Source organism: Erythranthe guttata, chromosome 12, assembly GCF_056151865.1.
Source record: "Erythranthe guttata isolate IM_541 chromosome 12, IM_541, whole genome shotgun sequence".
NCBI lineage: Eukaryota > Viridiplantae > Streptophyta > Magnoliopsida > Lamiales > Phrymaceae > Erythranthe > Erythranthe guttata.
In genome coordinates this window covers 15,352,553-15,372,335 of record NC_142544.1, presented here as the reverse complement: position 1 = coordinate 15,372,335, position 19,783 = coordinate 15,352,553, and the positions used below count along the sequence as shown (strand labels likewise).

Sequence of the window (19,783 nt, the reverse complement as noted above, 5' to 3'; positions counted from 1 at the left end):
GCCTGTTTGATGGCGTAGGAGTAGATGCACGTGCTGATGAATTATGAAGGGAGGGAAAATAAACTAGTTTAAATTAGTTTTCATGTGAAAGAGTTAAAATTAAGAGTAGTTGAAGAAAACAAATTAAGAAAAAAAATTCGGTGACGTTCGTTCGATAATTGACGTTGCAAAATTTAAATATTTGACTACGAGATTTCTCTATCACTTAATTAAATCCAAAAAAGATTTTCTTGTCTTAAGATATTTTGAAGATGATCATAAATATTATTGTGTGTGTGTGTGTGAGAGAAAGAAAATTGAAGTTGAATTATTGGTATCCATGATTTGATATAGAAATATCAAATATGAAATGGTGGTAGGCCTGTTATACAACTCGATTTTTTGCGTCAATTTTTTTTTCTTTTTTTGTCGAATTAATCAATGACACATAATTAGCATAGTATAGTTGATATTTATTCTTCAAACTATTCCACAAGAAGATAATTTACATAGTCGCACTACGAGTAAACTAGTGCCCCGAGAAGCCAGATGTCACCGCTTAATACACTACACGTGGTTTTTGCAAAAAAACAATTTATGAGCTTCTTTTTTTTTCTTCCCCAAAATCTCTTTAGGTATTTGCAAATTTTTTTATTTTTTTTCTCCTCTTATAATAAGTTGTTTTAAATCATTTTTCAATAGCACTTCTAGACTTTTTTTTTCTTTTTTTTTTAAATTAATTTTCTATCATATTTACAAACATTTTTTGACTTTTGAAAATAAACATTTATACTTACTTAACTAACAATCTTGTTTTTAATAAGCTTATGCTAACATCAACATATGAAGTTTTCAAAATTAAAAAACTGCTTAAGAAATGAGTGTTGGGGCCACTGATAGAGAAGTGAGAGAGAAGAAGTTTTGGCCATGTGTTTATTTCCACTATTTTAGGGGGATATATATATATATATATATATATATATATATATATATATATATATATATATATATATATATATATATATATATATATATATATATATATATATATATATATATATATATATATATATATATAGGGAGTACATTACAAACGGACGCCCCGTTAAAACAATAAAAATGGACTCCATTCACCATGTGACATGTGGACAAGTTAACATGTTTTACTTCTTAATTAATTGTTATAATTAGTAATTACCATGGTTAATTTACGTTTAAGAGAGTTTACTTCTTGACCAATTAAACAACATAAAAGGCAAAAGAAGAGTGCACAACAGTAAATATATAATCACATTATTTATACAAAAACAAATACAGTAAAAATAAAATAAATATTGAGGAAAGGAAATATACAAAGAAAAAAGAGAAAAGGTTATTTATTTTACTGTATAATCATATATAAATATACATTAAATATAAATTTCGAGAAAAAAGAGATTATTTACTGTCAAAAATCAATTCATGCAATATACAGTAAAATAAATTAAAAAAAAAATAAAAGGATTAATTATTATATAATCACATTATACAGTAAAAATTAAAACTCGAGAAAGGAAAAGGCAAAATAAAATAAATATAGAGTGAAAAACTGCAAATATTAAAAGAAAATGAAAAAAAAACTGTTGGCAATTTAAATGGCCGAAATGAATTATGGTTAAAAAGAAAACTAATTATAGCTAGTTAATGAATTTTATACTTCAGTGGGTCCCATATGAGAGAGTGCATAATTAACACCATAATTAATACAAAATTGTCCACATGTCAATTGGTAAATGGAGTCCATTTTTATTGTTTTAACGGGGCGTCCGTTTAGAATGTATTCCCATATATATATATATATATATATATATATATATATATATATATATATATATATATATATTTTCAAAATATGGCTGTAATAATAAAAAAATATTGCCGACATACAAGTAAGAATATCATTGGTCATAACCAACTCTTATTCTCTGGAGGAACAAAATTAGAAGTCTTCACAATTATTGCATTGGCTTTTCTTCTCTCTCTCTCTCCATATATATTTATTTTATATAATAAAATAAAAAGAAAATCAGTAAAACTTATAATTATGAATAGTTCAGCAATGGCTTTTTCATTGCAGAAACAAGTTTCTTATTAAGACCGGTTAAACAACTTAAAATCCTGTGTTAATTAAGCAAATTCGGTATAACAGTTATTATTGCTTAAAAGAATTTTTATTCTTGTGTTTCATTTTATCTTGCATGAAATTCATATTTCATTGATAATTAACACCATTATATTAGGTGTTAAGTGTTAACTATGAAGGGGATTTCATGCACGTTTCTTGTATGTAATATATGGGAACTTGGTGCATGTTTTCGATATTACGAGAAGGATTGATTGTACAAGATAATTTATCCGTTTAAAATCTTAAATTAAGTGGAACACATTTATTCAGTTGCAATATGAAAAATAAAAGTTAATATACCCGAAAAGTGGAATGACTTTTTAAATTATTTATAGATTTTTGTACATATAATATGAAATAATTATAATACAAAGGGTGAAAGTTGGCTAAATTATATAAATATGCATTTTTGAAAAAATCAACTTTTTAAATACAATAAATTAAAACCGTGTCAAAAATTGATTTTTTCAAAATATTTGATGTATATATTTTCTGTTTTGATGCAAATGTTTTTCGAAAAAAAAAATGAAATTAAATTTTGAAAACTTCTAAATGAGAAAAGGTCAGTTCTGAAAGTTCAAATTTTGAACCCGGATAGGCGAAATTTAAAATTCGTCCGACATTTCACCTTTACTACAAATCTATATATCTTTCATTTTCTATATTGCAACTGAATAACTGTGTTCGAATGAAATAATCCGATTTTTCAATGAATAAATTACTTTTTAGGTATTTCATGCAAAAATATAAAATGAAATATAGGCTTTTAATTACGCATTAGCACATGGGATTTAATTTGATGCATGTTTTTCCTTATTGGAGATATTAATATTAAACGATTCCCCTCACTTAATAGCTTAAGCTTTCAGTTCAGACGGTCATTCAACACGGTACGAGAGTCGAGACAAATAATAGACATATTTCAGCGTACACAAAAGAAAAAAGAAAAAAAAAAAGGTTAAAAGAAGATGTCGTATAATTACCTATACTGAACTCGAACATGACAATGACGGTGAGGATTGCCCAAATCGAGAACTGAGAGATATCGGGGAGCGGCTTTTTCCAGAATATGAACAACGATACGAAGGCCAAAGCAAAGCCACTTTTGATTGCATATATTATTTTCCGAGGGTCTTTTTTACCCATCTCCAAAGCTTTCTTGGAAAAATCGCAAGAATTGCTCCAAAGCTGCGTTATTTTATCGCGAATCGATTGGAAAGTACTCTTTTCTTCATCGTAGTTCCCTTCGAAACGACGAAACGGGAGCAATCTTTCTTTGCTCATCTTCTTTCTTTTGGCAATTTATTATATTATCGATCTGTTGAATGAATATAATGAATGAATGAACGAATGAATGAATGGTTTATACGTTTTCGATGTGAATGTATTTATAGAGAAGAAGAGAAATATATTAAAACAAAATTAAAGGGATGATGACAGAACTACACATGTATATATGTATATATATATATATGTATGAAGACTTTTTTTATATATCAGTGAAATATTCAAGAAATGTAATAAATAAAACAAGTCAATATATAATATCTGGATCAGATGTGTCGATGCATCATCGAGTTAATTACGACAAAAAAAAGAAGGCGGAAATGGTGACGTGCGTAAATTAAACCAACGATTTTTACGTTGCTTTTTTTTTTTTTTTTAATATTTGACCTAGAGAATTTCGCTATCGAAGCACCGGAGTTTTCAGTAGTGATCATGATGTAATGGTGGCACGTGAAGAATTTGAACTGTGGTGGTGGGAGGGCTGTCTGTATGAATGTTGGACGCGTGTAAGAATTTGATTGGTGTTTGAATCTTGTGTGATATATATCTAAATATCTCATTTTCAGGCAGCTTTTTTGAAGCCTTCAAACTCGTTTTTTCCTTTTCTGGAAAAGCTGGAATTAGAAGCAGCCTTCACGATTTATTGCATTGGCGGCTTTTTCTGATTATATTAAATAAAATAAAACAAAATAAAATAAAATCTGCAGGCAAATAAGTGGATGAATAGTTCAGCCATGGCTTTTCATGTATGTGCAGAAACATAAGCTAATTAAGATTATAAATTAACACGTGATAAAAGCTTGTGCTTTTGGTTGGCTCTTCATAAACTGGAAACTTTCAGCGTCGGCAAACAAGGGTTAACAGATCATCATCATCATATATATATATACTTATACTTACATATCAATTTTCAAGAAATAAATCATTTTTTTATTAATTTCTTATTTTTTTATCTTTTTATTTGAACTAATGACTTTGTACTTTTTTCAATTTCATGCAGATAAAGCTTACGGATGAATATATATATATATATATATATATATATATATATATATATATATATGTGTGTGTGTGTGTGTGTGTGTGTGTGTGTGTGTGTGTGTTTTTGGATTACCAGTTTTTTATGCCAATTGAAATGCAGGTACATCTCACCAGACGACATCGCAATATTCGGTTAGAATTGAACGATTTCGATATTGAAAAATAAAAATAAAACACGACCTTACGCTGCAATGAGTTTTGAATATTGACAAGTAAAACACACATCTTCTTGGATAATTTGAATGTATACCGTTGCCAATAACGTACATGTTTTTTCAGTCATTATTTGATAATCGAAGTTCCTCGTCATATATCAATTGATATAACCGATAGATAATTCACTTAAAATCGATGGAATAATGTAATGTTACTAATGTACAAGAATTTTTTTCGTGGGAATGATGTATGTACTCGGCCTTATGATTCATTATCAGCATTTAAGCAGAGACAGTAGGCAGTTAGGCCAACTACCGGTACAAATCTCAGAAAACGAACTAAACCAACTTTATCTTTCCGAATATTTTGTAAATTGTCTCCAATCAACCACGTCTGAAAAACTACGTACAGGCAAATATCCCATACGAAGGCGTAAGCAAGTCTTTCGGACCCTAAATAGCTTACCAAAAACTCCCATCTTTGCGCCAAATCACCAAAATTACCATTTCGCCCATAAACACCCCACAGTATTGAAAACAAACAAACAACTCCGCCGACCAATCCAACAACAGGTGCTCCTTTCATCATAATGGAGCCGAGTTTGGAGATTTTTCTTGGAGTATTGGTTTCCTCATCAGCCTCGTTCAGACGTATAGCCATGTAAGGTATTAAAAATGCTGCAACAATAATTAAATAATATAAAATAATAGTCGAACACACAAAAAAAAAAAAAAAAAAAAAAAAAAAAAAAATTATGCGATAGTATTGAGGAAGAGTACTGTTTGTGAGGAACATCTGAAAGCCCCAAAGAATGTCGAGTGATCCTTTGTATCTTTCTCTCCGTTTATCAGTGTACAGCAAAGGAGCAAACATTAAAGTCCACCCGATAACAAAGTTGAACAATCCTTCAGACATCTGTGTAAGAAGGAGATGTAAAATATCTCGAATCAGTTTAATTAATTAAACCACGAGTACAATGTGGGATGAAGGTTTGAACAGATAAATGTAGTAGTAGCAAGTAAACGTTACCGGGTGAAGTACCGGTGCCTCAATTAGGTGAATACCGACTACTCTGCCAAAGTTCGATTGTATGAAAATCAAGATACATACGATTAAACATTATCTAGTAAAAAACCCAAAAGAAAACTACCTTAATTCGAATATATATCACAAAGATAATAGCATGCTGATAAAATTTTGCAGTGACTTTGAGTGACGAAAAAATACAGGCATTGCGATGAGAGATCGAAGAAAGGTCACTGTGGCTTTAATAGTAGGTTCATTTTTTTTCCCGATTCTCGTATTGGTTTCGGAGTCTGGTATATACGGTATCATTAGTTATAATGATATCAGAAATATTTCCAACAGTTTCCATTTCAGTGAACGACAGTACTTAGGCCAGTAAAATATGTTAATAATACATTTCTACTCCATTAACCATTACCGATGTGCTAATCTTAAGTCAGCTTCTCCTGAGTTTTACGTTCCATTTGTCGAGGAATTTTGTGTTTACGAGTTACAATATCATCAGTAAAGTAACATTTAGCACATTTAAAGAAGAAACGACGAGCTGATTTTTGAATGCAACTGAAGATTACCTGAGTTCGACAAAGGCAGAACGAAGAAGAAATTGAGAGAGAGGCCTATGAGAGAGTTTATCGTTTCCGAACTGATGGCCCACACAGGATCTCCCTGCATCACGTACAAACATATGCCAGAATCTTAAAACCAAATGAGTGGAATTTTATAAGTCTTATATCTACTTAGCACAGCAGAAAATGTAACTATGAAACGATGCACAAAATACGTCACCAGATGTAGTAATTCTCCGATAAATCATCAACATATAGTTTGTAAACATTTGCGTGTGTATAACAGAGCCTCCACACTACGAGAAGCTTAATTAATAATGAAGACAACCAGATTATCTAGTAGAGAAATTGTAGAACATAAACATGGAAATTCAAATACAAAATCGAAAAAATGCTCAATACTTCACACTCTGCTGTCTACAGAGATCAATGGCGTATCCACTGGATCGTCAAGCATGCTTCTTAAACATCTATGAAATTTGGGGGAAAATTGAAGAGCACTCTACAAAACACAGTCATTCTGGCACATAGTCTTCAAATGATATATCGTAACACCAAAATATATGTGTAATGTGTGTGTGTGTATATATATACTTACAGGAGCATAGGGGAGTAAGAAGAGCCAGATGATATAAACACCCTCCGCGATCCACAGAAGAGCCTGCAGTAATTTCCTGGCATTATCGTCCAACTCCGGTACCGAACCACCGTCACCGCCGCCGCTTGTGGCGGCACTTGTGACGGAAATGAATTTCCGATGAGCGTCCAATCTCGTCGCACAAAGAGATAGATCGTGTCTTTGATTTCGGCCACCGGATTTAAGAGCAACACTTTTTGCTGCTCTCCCTTCCGAAAGAGAAATAGGAGTTCTAGGGTTGAAAAATTTCAACTGTTTGTGTGGAGCATAAATTAGTGTCGGCGGAGACAATTTTGCCGTAGCGAATTGCATCTTCAACGATTTTACTCCGGCGACGACGGCGGCGATTTGGATTTTTAGCGTCTGCAGTTATCGTGTAGAGCGGGGGTAAGTGGTGGTGCTGGTGGAAGGCTACGTGGCATGCTCTGATTCATTGACAATTAAACAAGCCTTCTCTCCTGTTCTCTTTAATTACAGTGCCCTCCAGTTTCAACTAAAATCGCTTATCTTATTATCAACTATTAACAAGTAACAACTTCCTTTGTACGCTCGGAACACGACGCCGTTTTCGAAATTGGCGGAGGCAAAAATCCCAAAATATAAAATTCGAAAAACACAGTCGTGAACACCAGGTTTTCTTCTCCCCACGAAAAACTTTTTCCCGCTCTCTAAGCTCTGCAATCAATGGCCCCCAAATCGGATAGCGCTGAAGGTAAAACATCTACATATACATAAATTGCATGGAGATGTTATCAATTTCCAGAAATTAATTTCTTAATGTTTAATTTTTCAATTGTTTGTGTTTATTTCCAGGAATCGTGCTCAACTTCGTGAATGAGGTGGGTTTCGCCCCCTTTGATTTACCGAGGGTTTTTATTTGTTGATAGATGGTTTGTTCTTCGCTGATTTCCAGCTATATACTTACACTGTTGATTTTCTTATTGATTGTACTCAATAATTCTGGGTATCTGAATTTTTTTCAGCTTACATTTTATTCTTCATTTTTTGCTATCTTATGCGACCAAACAGAGACAAAAAAATTGCAGTGGGAAAAATTAGAGGAAAAATAAATTGTTTGGTGTGGGCTGAGTGAATTTTTTGAGAAAATATTAGTCTGAAAATTAATGCCATGAATTACTGCCAGACTGAGTGATTAGCTAAACCTGGTGCCTGGTGTAATCGTTGCTTATTTAGATTGTGTATTTATTGCAGCAAAATAAGCCTTTGAATTCACAAAATGTGGCTGATTCGTTGCAAAAGTTTAATCTCAAAAAAGCTGCGGTACAAAAAGCGTTGGATAGCCTTGCGGATAGTGGCAAAATATCATTCAAAGAGTACGGCAAGCAGAAAATATACCTGGCTAGGCAAGACCAGTTCGACATACCTAATAATGAAGAACTCAATCAGATGAAAGAAGAAAATGCGAAGCTCCAAGAACAGCTTGCTGAAGGAAAGAAAGCTATTGCTGAGGTTGAAGGAGGTATATAGATTTCTCCTTTAATCTCTTTTTCGTGTTTCCCATAAGAGTTACCGTTTGTTGTTATGCAAATATATTCAGTTGCATTGTACTGCAGTCTATGGGTTTTGGTTGATTTCACATGTTACCTACTTTCATTTACAAAAAGACGTACACAAAGTCCTTGTGTATCATGGGATTAACTTCATCGATTGACTGCCTCTTAAAGTTCCTGTATTACGTGACGCTTCAGAATAATATTTGAACCCTAGGTTCTTCTTGTATCAATGTCAAGTGAAGCACAATCAGGACTGCCTGCGGAGAGAAAATAATCAATAATTTTTATTTGATGTGGGACGTTTTTTCTATGAATTCTTCGCAATTTAGATAAATTTTTTCGAACCAATTTGATGCAACTAATTATGGCAGAGATTAAGGCACTGCAGACAAATTTGACGCTGGAGGAGATTCATGCGAGGCAAATCCAATTAGGAGATGAGGTTTGTGACACCGAAAAATGAAACTGATGCAGTCTCAAACAAAATAGCATAAGCGCGTGTTGGATGATGATAACGTTATAATAATTGACAGGTGAACCAAATGGAGGAAAGGTTGATTAAGTTGAGGCAAGGAGTTACTCTGGTGACCCCAGAAGAGCGACAGGCTGTGGAGAAGATATATACGAACATGATAAATCAGTGGAGAAGACGCAAGAGAATGTTCAAAGATGTATGGGATGCTATAACTGAGAACTCACCCAAGAATCCTAAAGAATTCAAGGTACTTTCTGTTGGATTAAGCCATTTAATTTGTGTTGCGACATTGAGAAGCTTTTAGCAATTCTTTATAATACAAATTTTCATCTTACTTTTAAAAGGAGGAACTCGGTGTGGAGTACGACGAAGATGTTGGTGTAAGCTTGCAATCGTTTGGTGAACTGGTGCAGACCAATAGGAAGCGAACCAGATGCAATTAGCCTTTTTTCTGTCAGGTTATAATGGTAAATATGGTACAAGATCTTGTATCTTGTCTTAAAGTAATTTTTAGTTATACGTTTAAGGTGGTGAAATATTTTAAGACGTGAGACTCGAAGCTTTCCAGTTATGGCTTCTCTTTTAATCATATTGTTTCAATATCAATATGGCGTCCTATACATCTTATGTATGTTTTAGCATAAATAGCAGATGCAGGTAAAAAAAAAGGTCTACTTTTCACGTTTCGGCTCTTGATTACTTGGCATTTCAGTAATTCTGGGATTCACTGATACATGGCCATATCTTTGAAAACACAAAGTCGAGTCATTGTTTGATGTTTTAATTGGGATGAAAATTAGAATTCCGTTTACATTTGATTACTACTCACTCAATAACCATTGAAATATTACAATTTGTGAAGGGACTTTTTCGTTGGTGATATTTTCACTTTACTTAATACTTATTAAATGTAAATTGTTATTTTGTTCTGTGATAAACAAAATAAAAATAAAAATAAAACAAGAATTTAATTAGCTAGTTCTTGGCATCGAAAATCAATATTAAGAATCTTTATCGAGAATATCCTCAAATAATATTAATTGATAAATTTATAACAATCACACATTCAAACCTAACTAAAAACTACATTAAGCACCAAACCATAACTAACATGTATACCCTTTCTCCAGCCTTTATCCCCTGCTTTCTTCATGTGCCCTATTCTTCCATCTACTTCAGTTGCCCTTCAACTCCCATCACGATTATTTTTATGCTACACCCGGTGAAGACTACACCGGGTGATTTTTTACCGTTGATTTTGGGTGTGTCTGTGTTTATATAAATGATAAAGATCTACCCGATGTAGCATAGAATAGACCATCCGATCACCCGTCCAATCAGTACTAGTACCAAAAGCTTTTAAGTTTCAAATTTCTTTTATGTTTCTAAGCTTATGTTTGCAACTTTGTAGTTTCTTGAATGCCTGTTTGGTGACCTAAACAGCGAACCATCAAACAAATGTTTTTTTCGTTCCAAACCAATGGTCTCTGGTTTTGTTTTGTAGCATGATCCATAGGTTATATTAAAACATAACGGATATACAAAATAAAAAATTGAATATCGACAAAATTCACATGCGTTCTTACGTACGGTTTGAAATTTCAGAGTTTCCGCAGAAACACGACGTAATGAGAATCATTAAACTAATTAAGAATTTGAAACATGGAACTTCAATCTCATTACATTATGCATACGACCATCAATGATATGCCTAAACAGATCGCATCACAGACGCTCAGATAACTTTATGCCTCTCGAACTGCTGATCGAATCACCACATGTGAAGAAACCAATGTAACCATCCACTTATAAACAAATTTGACCCTTCAGCATTATATGTACAAGATTGAACTACACATACATGATGTACCGCATCTCCCTAAGATGATACTTAAATTTAATTGTGGGGGCAGGACTTCAATTACCGCTGCCCATTTCGACAACACTCGACTATACAAACAAATTGTAGTTTATACAGACATACCTTTGCATCATGGCTCTTCGAAGGCACACATCTTCATTGCACAAAATTAGCAATTATACACAAAAATGGAGATTTTTAGAAGTATATATATATATATATATATATATATATATATATATATATATATATATATATATATATATATATATATATATATATATATATATATATATATATATATATATATGCTCATAAGCTGACCACAGAAAATCGATGGATCTGGCATATAAACCAAGACGTGCTCTCTCCCACTTCTCCTCATACACATATAATAAGTAATTAACAAAGTAACCATCCCTCTTCACTATTTGCAAGAGAATTCAATTTTTTACAAGAAAAAAATGGGGTGGGACTTTGTTTTAGGATAAGGTAATAATGAAGTCACAAGAAAGTAAATCGTTGGATTTCTTTTCTAAGATCTTGTTAACTATATGATCACCTCATGCAACCATGTTGATAACAAAGCATGTCAGATGAGATCCACCTAAAATCAATGAAACCGATTCACTGGAGAAAAAAGAATTCTAGGTGTTTTCCCTTCTCGAATTATTCATAATCAGAGCATGAATACAAAGACCCATCATGAATAAACAAAGTTCCATTTTTTTTTCATTTTTTATTTAGAAGATAATTACGAGGAACAGTATGTTCAAATAAGCACAGATGAAGGGAAAATATACGACATAAAAGTCTAAACACACACTGATTATCTCAAAACGGCCAGATTCTTGACAGTCTAACAGGAGATCATAATAATATTAGAGGTAAATAAATAAAATTCCCGACTTGAAATAACGGAGTGGTTACACGGGACAATACTGAACTTGTAGATGCACGAAAGTCTGCCATTTCTTAAGATATTCATTCTCCAAAAAATCATTTGTATATTATGTTGCTTATTCATCAAAGAAGTAGATTGTTTCTATGACAATACCATTGCCCACACAAAATAGATTTTGTCCCTCGACAACATAACATTAAACTTCAAGGAATCTTAAAAATGTAAAGTAGAAAATCATTTCCTACCTCACATACTAATTAGTTATTTAAATTAAGAACAAATGCCTAAGTCCGTCCACGAGGCTATAAATCTATCAATTAAGAACAGATAAATCTAGAAATATGAGCCGGAAAGCTCTCTTGAAGTAACAGTTGTATTTAACAATACACGCTTTTGCAAAATGGTACAAACTTCATGTTCTAAACAAGCTTCATTTCAATGCAACAACTAATTATAAGAGCCTAGAAGAGGAAACATGATTATGTTCCTGAAAAGTGTTTTCTACCCCTTCGCATAAACTAGTTTCTTAAGTTAAGACCCAAATGCATATCGGTCAGTCACACGGCTACAAATCTGCCGGTTACAGTAACATAACTCAGATTATCATCCAAAAAGTTCACCCAGTCAAAAAATTATGATAACCATCACGTTATAATCTCAGTTTCACCAAAAATTCAAAAGATTAATCAAGAACTTTGATCTACAATTCACATGAATGTCAGTTCCATTGTTGCTTGTAGATCAAAGTTTCTAACCAAACAGTTGAATTGCTCAGAAGGAACTAGATAAATACTCAAAATAGGACAATGAGCAAAAATAGGAGGTACTAACCGGAGATATAGATGCCATAATACCCTGCAAACACAAAAGTGAAGGTCATAACCAAGTCACATATTATCGCAAAAAGACGACAAACAAACTCAAGAGGGGTGACTTACATAAATGTTTTCACACTTGAAAGCAGCATCTGAACATCTCCGGAGCATAAAAATCCTCCAGAACAACCAAACCATGGATCAGACAACAACTTTATGATAAATATACTATTGAAATTCTAAAAAGCAGCAGCTAAGCATCCGTAATCCCAGAAAGGCACACAATATAACTTAAACCACATCAGACAAATTAAGGACATTTATAATAAAAAACGATCTTCAGAAGTTCGGGCCAGAGATGAATCAGAAATGACAAATATTTGATTTTGTAGTAAGCGGCTCACTTATATATGCCTAAAAGTTTGAAAAGACAATGTGAGAGCATTAAGGTAGTCATGTCAATAACTCAAAGAAGTATATAACACCCGACACTCGATATCCTAAAGTAGACTACCGATATCCAAATCTTGGCAAATGATTCAAAAAGTCATTCATAAGACATATAAATGCTGTTAGTTCTCAAAGGTCCACATTTAAACTCCTAAGAAACAAACCAAGGTACCTTCTCCAGAGAGCCTTTAATCATCTAAACCACTGAACGGTTTCCTCGTAGCATAGGTAGATCTCCTGAATGAAAGATTAGATTAGACTCTCAAGAATCCAAAAGATCTACATGGGAATATGAGTAAATTGACAAATAAACAGAATATTAGAAGGAATTGCGAAAATAAGAATGGCATCATCCATTGTTAAGACAGACCACCTGGATGTAAGTATATTTTGTTGGAGCATAGACATCCTAAATCTATACCAACTTTCCAGATGAAATCCCAAAAATAATCACAATCACACTAAGGAATGTATATGGCTGAAAGCATTAATTTACTGATATCTATATTGAGGCAAATAATGCCGCCAATTTAACTGCAGAGGGCACATAGAACGTGTTAAAGGAAATAGAGAACTTGGAAAAACAATGATTTCATGTTAAAGTTTCTTGACGGTCATCATTAAGAATAAGTACAAACAGAGGGAAATACGCCTTCAGTGAGTTTCTTACAATAGAAACAGAAAATAATCCATGGAAAGAACTCCCAGGTAATTGCTCCCTCAAGATCATCTCTAAGAACATCAACCAATGCCCCAGTCACTATCTCCTGAATTCTTGCTCCCGCAAAGAGAAGACAAAGACAGATAAATGCCCAATTAGATAATTTAGAATTGAGACATCACTGAAATGTACAAGTATCTAATGCAACAGCAGTTGTGTAGTCAGAGAACCAGCATCATGGTTCACTTGCCCGTGATAAAAGGATGGCTCAAGGCTTGTGATACATTCAATCTCTTGTCTGGATCCAAGATAAAAATTCTTTCCATAAGGTCTTTAAAATTAGCTACCATTTTCAGATCATCGCCAGGAGAACCAGATATTAATGTGCCAAAATCTTTTGGCTTGATATTTACTAGCAGTCTCCTTATTACCTGCAAGAACAGAGTAAAAACTCAACAAAAGTGATAGATTCGTTGTCACAAACATGAAATGAAGTGTCAACCATGCACAGGAAAAGAAAAATCACTAGACCAATCGCCAACGAACCTTCTTTGAGACAGGGTCATCCTCTGTTGCAAGAAAATTCAAGTCCTGGTCAAAGTGTTGATCTGTAAATGCTCCCTGCAACAAATTAGCAAGTAACGACTTCATAAGCAACAAATATCTTTACAGGAAAATAAGGGAAAATCGATGGATGATATAATCAAACAGAGTTCTGACCTTCCGCAGCATCTTTTTTGGGAAAGGACCTTTCAGTTCCATGTGAAGTCGTAGCATGTCATTATTGGTAGCACCGGGAAATAGAACCTTCCCAGTGTAAAGCTCAAACAAACAACAACCAACTGACCAGATATCCAATGGGTGGTCATACGTCAGGCCAAGAACTACAGAAGAGGCAATACATCAGTTGGCTGGTTAAAAATGGAAAAATTGCAAGAACTAACTAGGAAACAAAAATAAAGTACAAGAAAATGAAATACTCACTGATCTCAGGGGCACGGTAAAAACGGCTAACAAGGTAAGGGGTGATTTCATTTTTACCAGCAAACATGGCATTTCCAAAGTCACAAAGCTTCAAAACATTTTTTGCTTCATTCACCTAATGAGAGAAATACACAATAGTCAAAGAATGAACTCAAAATCAACCGGAGGAGAACAAAAATGAGTATGAGAAAATAAAATGAAAAGGATGTTGACTGCATGCATACCAGCATGTTATCTGGCTTGATATCACAATGAAGAACACCACAGTTTCTCAGATGTTTCAGTGCTATGAAGAGTTGCTTAGCATATGCCCGCACAGCAGTAAGCTTCAAACCAATATTACGACCAAATTTCTTGAGAACTTCACGTAAATTCATATGAAGAGATTCAAAAACTAAACATAGATGATTCCGGTACTTGAAGGTAGAGAGAAAACGAACACAGTGACGCTTGTTCTCAGGGTCTGCACCAACTAACTTCCTTAGTATGACCAATTCTTCCATACCTGCCTTGTACCTACATATTTATGAAGACAAATAAATTATAAACAAAGTACCACATGACCTACAACAATTGCAGTTAAACAACATCCATTTACATATCAAATCGATAAAAGCAATCACCACTCACATTGTTTCATTGTTACGAATGATTTTAATTGCCACTTCTTCAGGATCACCAGGCCTAGCCTTGAGATCCTTCGCACGAACAACAGTAGAAAATACACCTTTTCCATGGGCAGCAATTATCTCGTATCTGCCATCAAGTACTTCTCCAAAGCGGTAGCCTGGTTATTAAAAACATGAGAATGCAACAATTAAATCTATAAGTGCAATTTAAATGTCAAGAGGATGAACTACTTCACTCGAGTAGACAAATAATTTAGTAAAAAATCAATAATATGTAAATACACAACCATGGAAGTTTACACAAATGAACAGACAAAGCTAAACAAGTTTTCATAGAAAGTGAAGGAAAAGATGAACCTCGTATAACTCAACTGACGCTACCAACATCTAAGAAGAATAAGCTACACAAATTACGGAGTAGAAAAGTTATTGATCAGACACATACCGTAATAGCCCTCCGCATCATCCCAGTTGTCATGAAATCCACCCTTTTCAATAGCCACACCATCTCCTTTACCCTGGGGAAAATTTAAATTATTAATGATTAATTATTAACAGAAAAAAGTACAAATAAAGAACAGGGCAACACGAGCAGGAGATTGCAGGCTTATCAGTTTTGTGAAAACTGTAAGACTCACCGCTTTACGAACTCCAGCAGGAGATTCTCCAAATATATCATCACAGAACATATCATCCAATCTCTCGCTCTGCATGGTTTTACAAAGACATTCATGATAATGTTAAAGGAAGTTGGTATATCAAAAAGGAATGAGAAGAAATAACGAATGTCAAATGTAACTATAACATGAAAAGAAAGAAACCATGGCGCGACTTTTTCTTATCAATCAAAAGAGAATCAGCAAGTGAAATTTATTATTGCTCATTATGAAACTAAAATAATTTACATTAAATGGCAAGTGAAGTACCTTAGGAGTACCCTCTCCTAGTCCGCCAGTTCCAGTGGGCAATTGAAAAGAAAGACCATTCTGTGAAGGTGATTTCCCAAGAGAAAAGGATTGTTCTGGAACATAATTAGCCGCCACTTCCATCCTGTTGTCAATTTTTAATGGTACAGCTTCATCGGATGCCACTTGTGCAGGAGACTCTCCAATTTGATCCTTAACTGGTTCATGAGAAATAAGATTCAGCAAAATAGAAAATCAACAAACATGACACCAACAGAAGAATAAGTACACATCCAAAATTATCTATCTATAAAAGTGTTAAAGACCATGCTTAATCATAAAATGCCATTCTAGCTATCAGAAAGCTCAATATGTAGATCTCAACTTAATCAATAAAGAGGAGAAAGCGAATAAGACACTTCAACAATAATCCATCATATATCTTCTTTCACAAGGTAGATACCTTTGTGATTCACTCTAATACATAAAGAACATAAACACTAAAAATGATAATTCATAAGTAATAAATAAAAACCAGATGATTCTACAGAATGCCATGCAAATGAACCAATACAAAAAGTGAACAGAACATCATGAATGAATAAGATTACTCTGCACATGGAATCATTTGCAATAACAAACAAAAGACATTCGAAGATGAAGTTGAACCAAAAGTTCCTCCAAACCAGCCAAATAGCTCAGACTTCAAAGTACCTAACTTCTCTAGAGATAATGCAGGACAAAAAATAATATTACCAAAACAGTACAAACAAAGTCTTACCTATATCATGTGAATGGGTTTCATTCTGCTGCTGTTTATTTTTGTACTTTTCAAGGATAGCTTGCTTGCGCCTCCTACTTTCTTCCTTAATTCTCTCTAGGTCATCTTCTTCCTGTTCTGCTAGTTGTGTTTCAATCTTTTCTTGATAGTCCTCCTGTCTGTCATCTTCCCTGAGACCACAAAACACAAACTGAAATATTAGAGGCAGAGGAGTATAAGAAAAAATTAAAATAAATTGATTTGTTTAAGAAAAAAAATATACCTTTCAAGATTCTCATCACCCCGATCCTCCCGTTTTTCTTTTAAGCTTGCATTTTCTAACTCGCTTCTCTTTGTTCTCTCTCTACGATAATCATCAGAATTTCTTCTGTGCCTGGAATCATTATCCCTTTCTCTATAACCACCCTCATCCTTATCATATTTCTGGTGCCTACTTACCCTATCGCTCTCAGTATCTCTATCTCTGCTTCTCGCCGCTCTGCCAAACCCTTCTCTAACTCTGTCCCTATCGTTGTTTCTCTCGTCTCTTAGTCGATCCTTCTCCCTCTCCCTGTCCCTTCCCCTTTCTCTTTCCCTCTCTCTCCCCATCTCTCTGTCCCAATCTCTGTCCCTCTCCTGTTCCCTGTCCCTGTCTCTGGACCTGTCCTTCACCAACTCCCGCTCCCCTCTATATCTATCTCGAAGTTTGTCTCTTTCTCTCTCCCTTTCCATGTCCTCCCTTTTTTTCTCTCTATTTCTATCTCCATCCCAATTCCTCTCCCTGCTTCCCTCCCTATATACATCAGTAGTTTCCGAGCCATTATGTCTTCCTGTTCTCTCTGGATATATGCTAGAACTACGCTCCCATTCTTTCTCCTTTACATCATCTCTGTTGTTGTGCCTGTAATTTTTGGTATGTGCTATCACCCTTTCATCATCAGATTCATTGTGGCGTTTCCTCTCTACATAATAGGAATCCTCCACAGAATCCGCTTTTGCAATGCTTCTGGACCGAGATCTTCTCCTAGACCGTTCTGGTGACTTCGGTAAATTCATATGAGAACTTTCTTTCAGGTACTTATCATGAGAGCGGTGGCGTGAAACAGCACTGGGCCTTCTCTCAGAAGACGAAGATTTCCGCCGACTTATTTGCTCAACTTCATCAACACAGTCGATTTTCCCTTTACCATCTTTATAAAGAAGTCCATTGTCAACTTCGTGATTCATTTCACCATCTTCTTTATCACCCACAATGTCCTTTCTCAGTTTCCTGTCTTTATTATCAACTCTTTCTACATTCTCTTCATTAACACCCTGTAATGAAAACAAAACGAGAAACTTTACTCAATAAATCAACACCAAACTGAAAACTAACAATGGCTTTAAACATACAACCAAATCTTACAATCAATTGAAAGCCATCACTTCAGTATTCTGGAAAGTGGAAACGCCTAGAGAGACTTTGCCTGGCAACAAAATGTAATTACAGATGCAAATCTCCCTATTGATAATATTTACCAGGTTTGTCGTGTAAGGGTCTGTGTAATGCAGCTAAAACCTTTGCAAGGATGTTCATCATTTTAATCGGTAAAGGACCTCATGGCAAACTAATTTCCGACAAACCTAATCCTAAACAAAAAATACAAAAGTTCTCATACACAAATTGTAGATGCAGAAAAAGGCATTAGAGTAGAAGCAGTATGTGTACATACAAGTCTACTGTGTTGTAATCATACAATGGGTGTGCATAAAAAGGCTGCAAGGCTGAAACCATAATTGCACATTGATTACAGATCATTTTTTTCTCAACAACCAAACATGCACTAAAAGAATCAAGAAAGACCCACAGGAACAAAAAAAAAGTCGTATTAAAAGAAAATTGTAAAATTGAAAAAAAAAATGAGCGAGGGGAATCTGAACACACCATGTTAGAATCATCATATCCATTAATCTTGATTTCCCCATAGTCAATATCGGTATTCATATCTGTCTTACACTTCTTCGAATCCTCTTCAACAAAAGCAGCCAATCCATCATCCTCCCTAATTTCCCCTTCCTCAATTTCATAATCAACCCTAGCGAACTCCGACGCGGTCGATACCAAAACCTCGGCCAAGGAACTTCCATCCTCGTCCTTACTATTTCCAAATTTCCTCTCTTCAACCTCAACTTCATCAATTCTCTCTCTTTCCAGTTCTTCTGTAATCATTGTGGCCGTATCTTCCTTATCTTTATTGCTCCGATGCCGGTGGTGATGTCGGTGGCGGTGGTGGCGGTGTTTGCGGCGTTTGGAACGCTCCTCCGCATCGTCCGTGGAGGAGGATCGGTGGTGCTTGCGAAGCGTTGGTTCACCGGAATCAGTGGCCATTCGCTGTGACAAAGTAAAAAGCAATTGAGATTCTGAATTTGCGAAAGAATTAAGGAATTAGGGTTGGGGTTAGGGTTTGGGGGAAGAACAAAACTCGAGAGGTTTGTTTGATTGAGATCCGACTTCGTGTAGGTTTCGGATCATGAAAAGACGAACAAGGGGCTTTATTTTGCCGCATGATCTTTTTTTTTTTTTCTTTTTTTTCTTTTTTTTTTCTTTTTTTAAATTAAATTGGTGATTTTATCCAAATTTTATCTAAATAAGAAAAAAAAGAGAGTTAGTGGGTCATTGACAATTTATTTAATATTATAAAGTGGACTAATTAAGTGTAGTTTTATAGTTTTTTTTTTTTTTACAACATTTTAGTTATATATGAATAATTAAATGAATGGCTATAGTAATTCTAGTATATATTTTCTTGTTTTTATATTATTTCATATTTAATTTTATGATCTATGATTAAAAAATGGATAAAATAATTAAATGTATATTTTTAAGCATAAAAAATTATGATTATTTATAACAAAAAACTAAAAAACAATCAAAGAATCGATTGAATTCCGGTTGGACCATAATCAAATCACGTTATAAGATATTAATG

At 34.1% G+C, this 19,783-nt stretch overlaps 3 protein-coding genes across 8 annotated transcripts; 1 reads left to right on the top strand and 2 right to left on the bottom strand.

The window, feature by feature from the left end:
* Positions 1-4,782: 4,782 nt before the first annotated feature.
* Positions 4,783-7,168, bottom strand: LOC105954097 (uncharacterized). Its single transcript, XM_012977765.2, has 5 exons — positions 6,818-7,168; positions 6,226-6,319; positions 5,657-5,694; positions 5,407-5,542; positions 4,783-5,304 (listed from the first exon to the last, which is right to left on the bottom strand). Exons 1-5 carry the CDS (start codon positions 7,166-7,168, stop codon positions 4,889-4,891), a joined length of 1,035 nt encoding a protein of 344 aa, XP_012833219.2. The 3' UTR covers positions 4,783-4,888.
* Positions 7,169-7,352: 184 nt separating this feature from the next.
* On the top strand, positions 7,353-9,451 carry AHP2 (Tat-binding protein 1(Tbp-1)-interacting protein (TBPIP)). The gene is made up of 6 exons (XM_012977740.2): positions 7,353-7,568; positions 7,670-7,695; positions 8,069-8,336; positions 8,742-8,812; positions 8,904-9,092; positions 9,190-9,451. The coding sequence occupies exons 1-6, from the start codon at positions 7,541-7,543 to the stop codon at positions 9,286-9,288; spliced, it is 681 nt and encodes a 226-aa protein (XP_012833194.2). The 5' UTR covers positions 7,353-7,540; the 3' UTR covers positions 9,289-9,451.
* Positions 9,452-11,938: 2,487 nt separating this feature from the next.
* On the bottom strand, positions 11,939-19,379 carry LOC105954098 (Protein kinase superfamily protein). 6 transcript variants are annotated; one of them, XR_016034613.1, is made up of 16 exons: positions 18,739-19,379; positions 17,098-18,128; positions 16,836-17,005; positions 16,076-16,272; positions 15,788-15,856; positions 15,595-15,667; positions 15,151-15,307; positions 14,745-15,036; positions 14,521-14,635; positions 14,257-14,420; positions 14,083-14,157; positions 13,546-13,967; positions 13,048-13,112; positions 12,549-12,603; positions 12,442-12,465; positions 11,939-12,183 (listed from the first exon to the last, which is right to left on the bottom strand). XR_016034613.1 is itself a non-coding variant. In XM_012977766.2 (12 exons), the coding sequence occupies exons 1-12, from the start codon at positions 19,180-19,182 to the stop codon at positions 13,779-13,781; spliced, it is 2,976 nt and encodes a 991-aa protein (XP_012833220.2). In that variant the 5' UTR covers positions 19,183-19,379; the 3' UTR covers positions 13,451-13,778. The 6 variants fall into 6 exon arrangements, 2 of the variants coding, with proteins under 2 accessions (XP_012833220.2, XP_012833222.2); XR_001172490.2 differs by having other exon boundaries at positions 11,939-12,465; XR_001172488.2 differs by having other exon boundaries at positions 11,939-12,465; positions 12,549-13,112.
* Between the last annotated feature and the right edge of the window lie 404 nt (positions 19,380-19,783).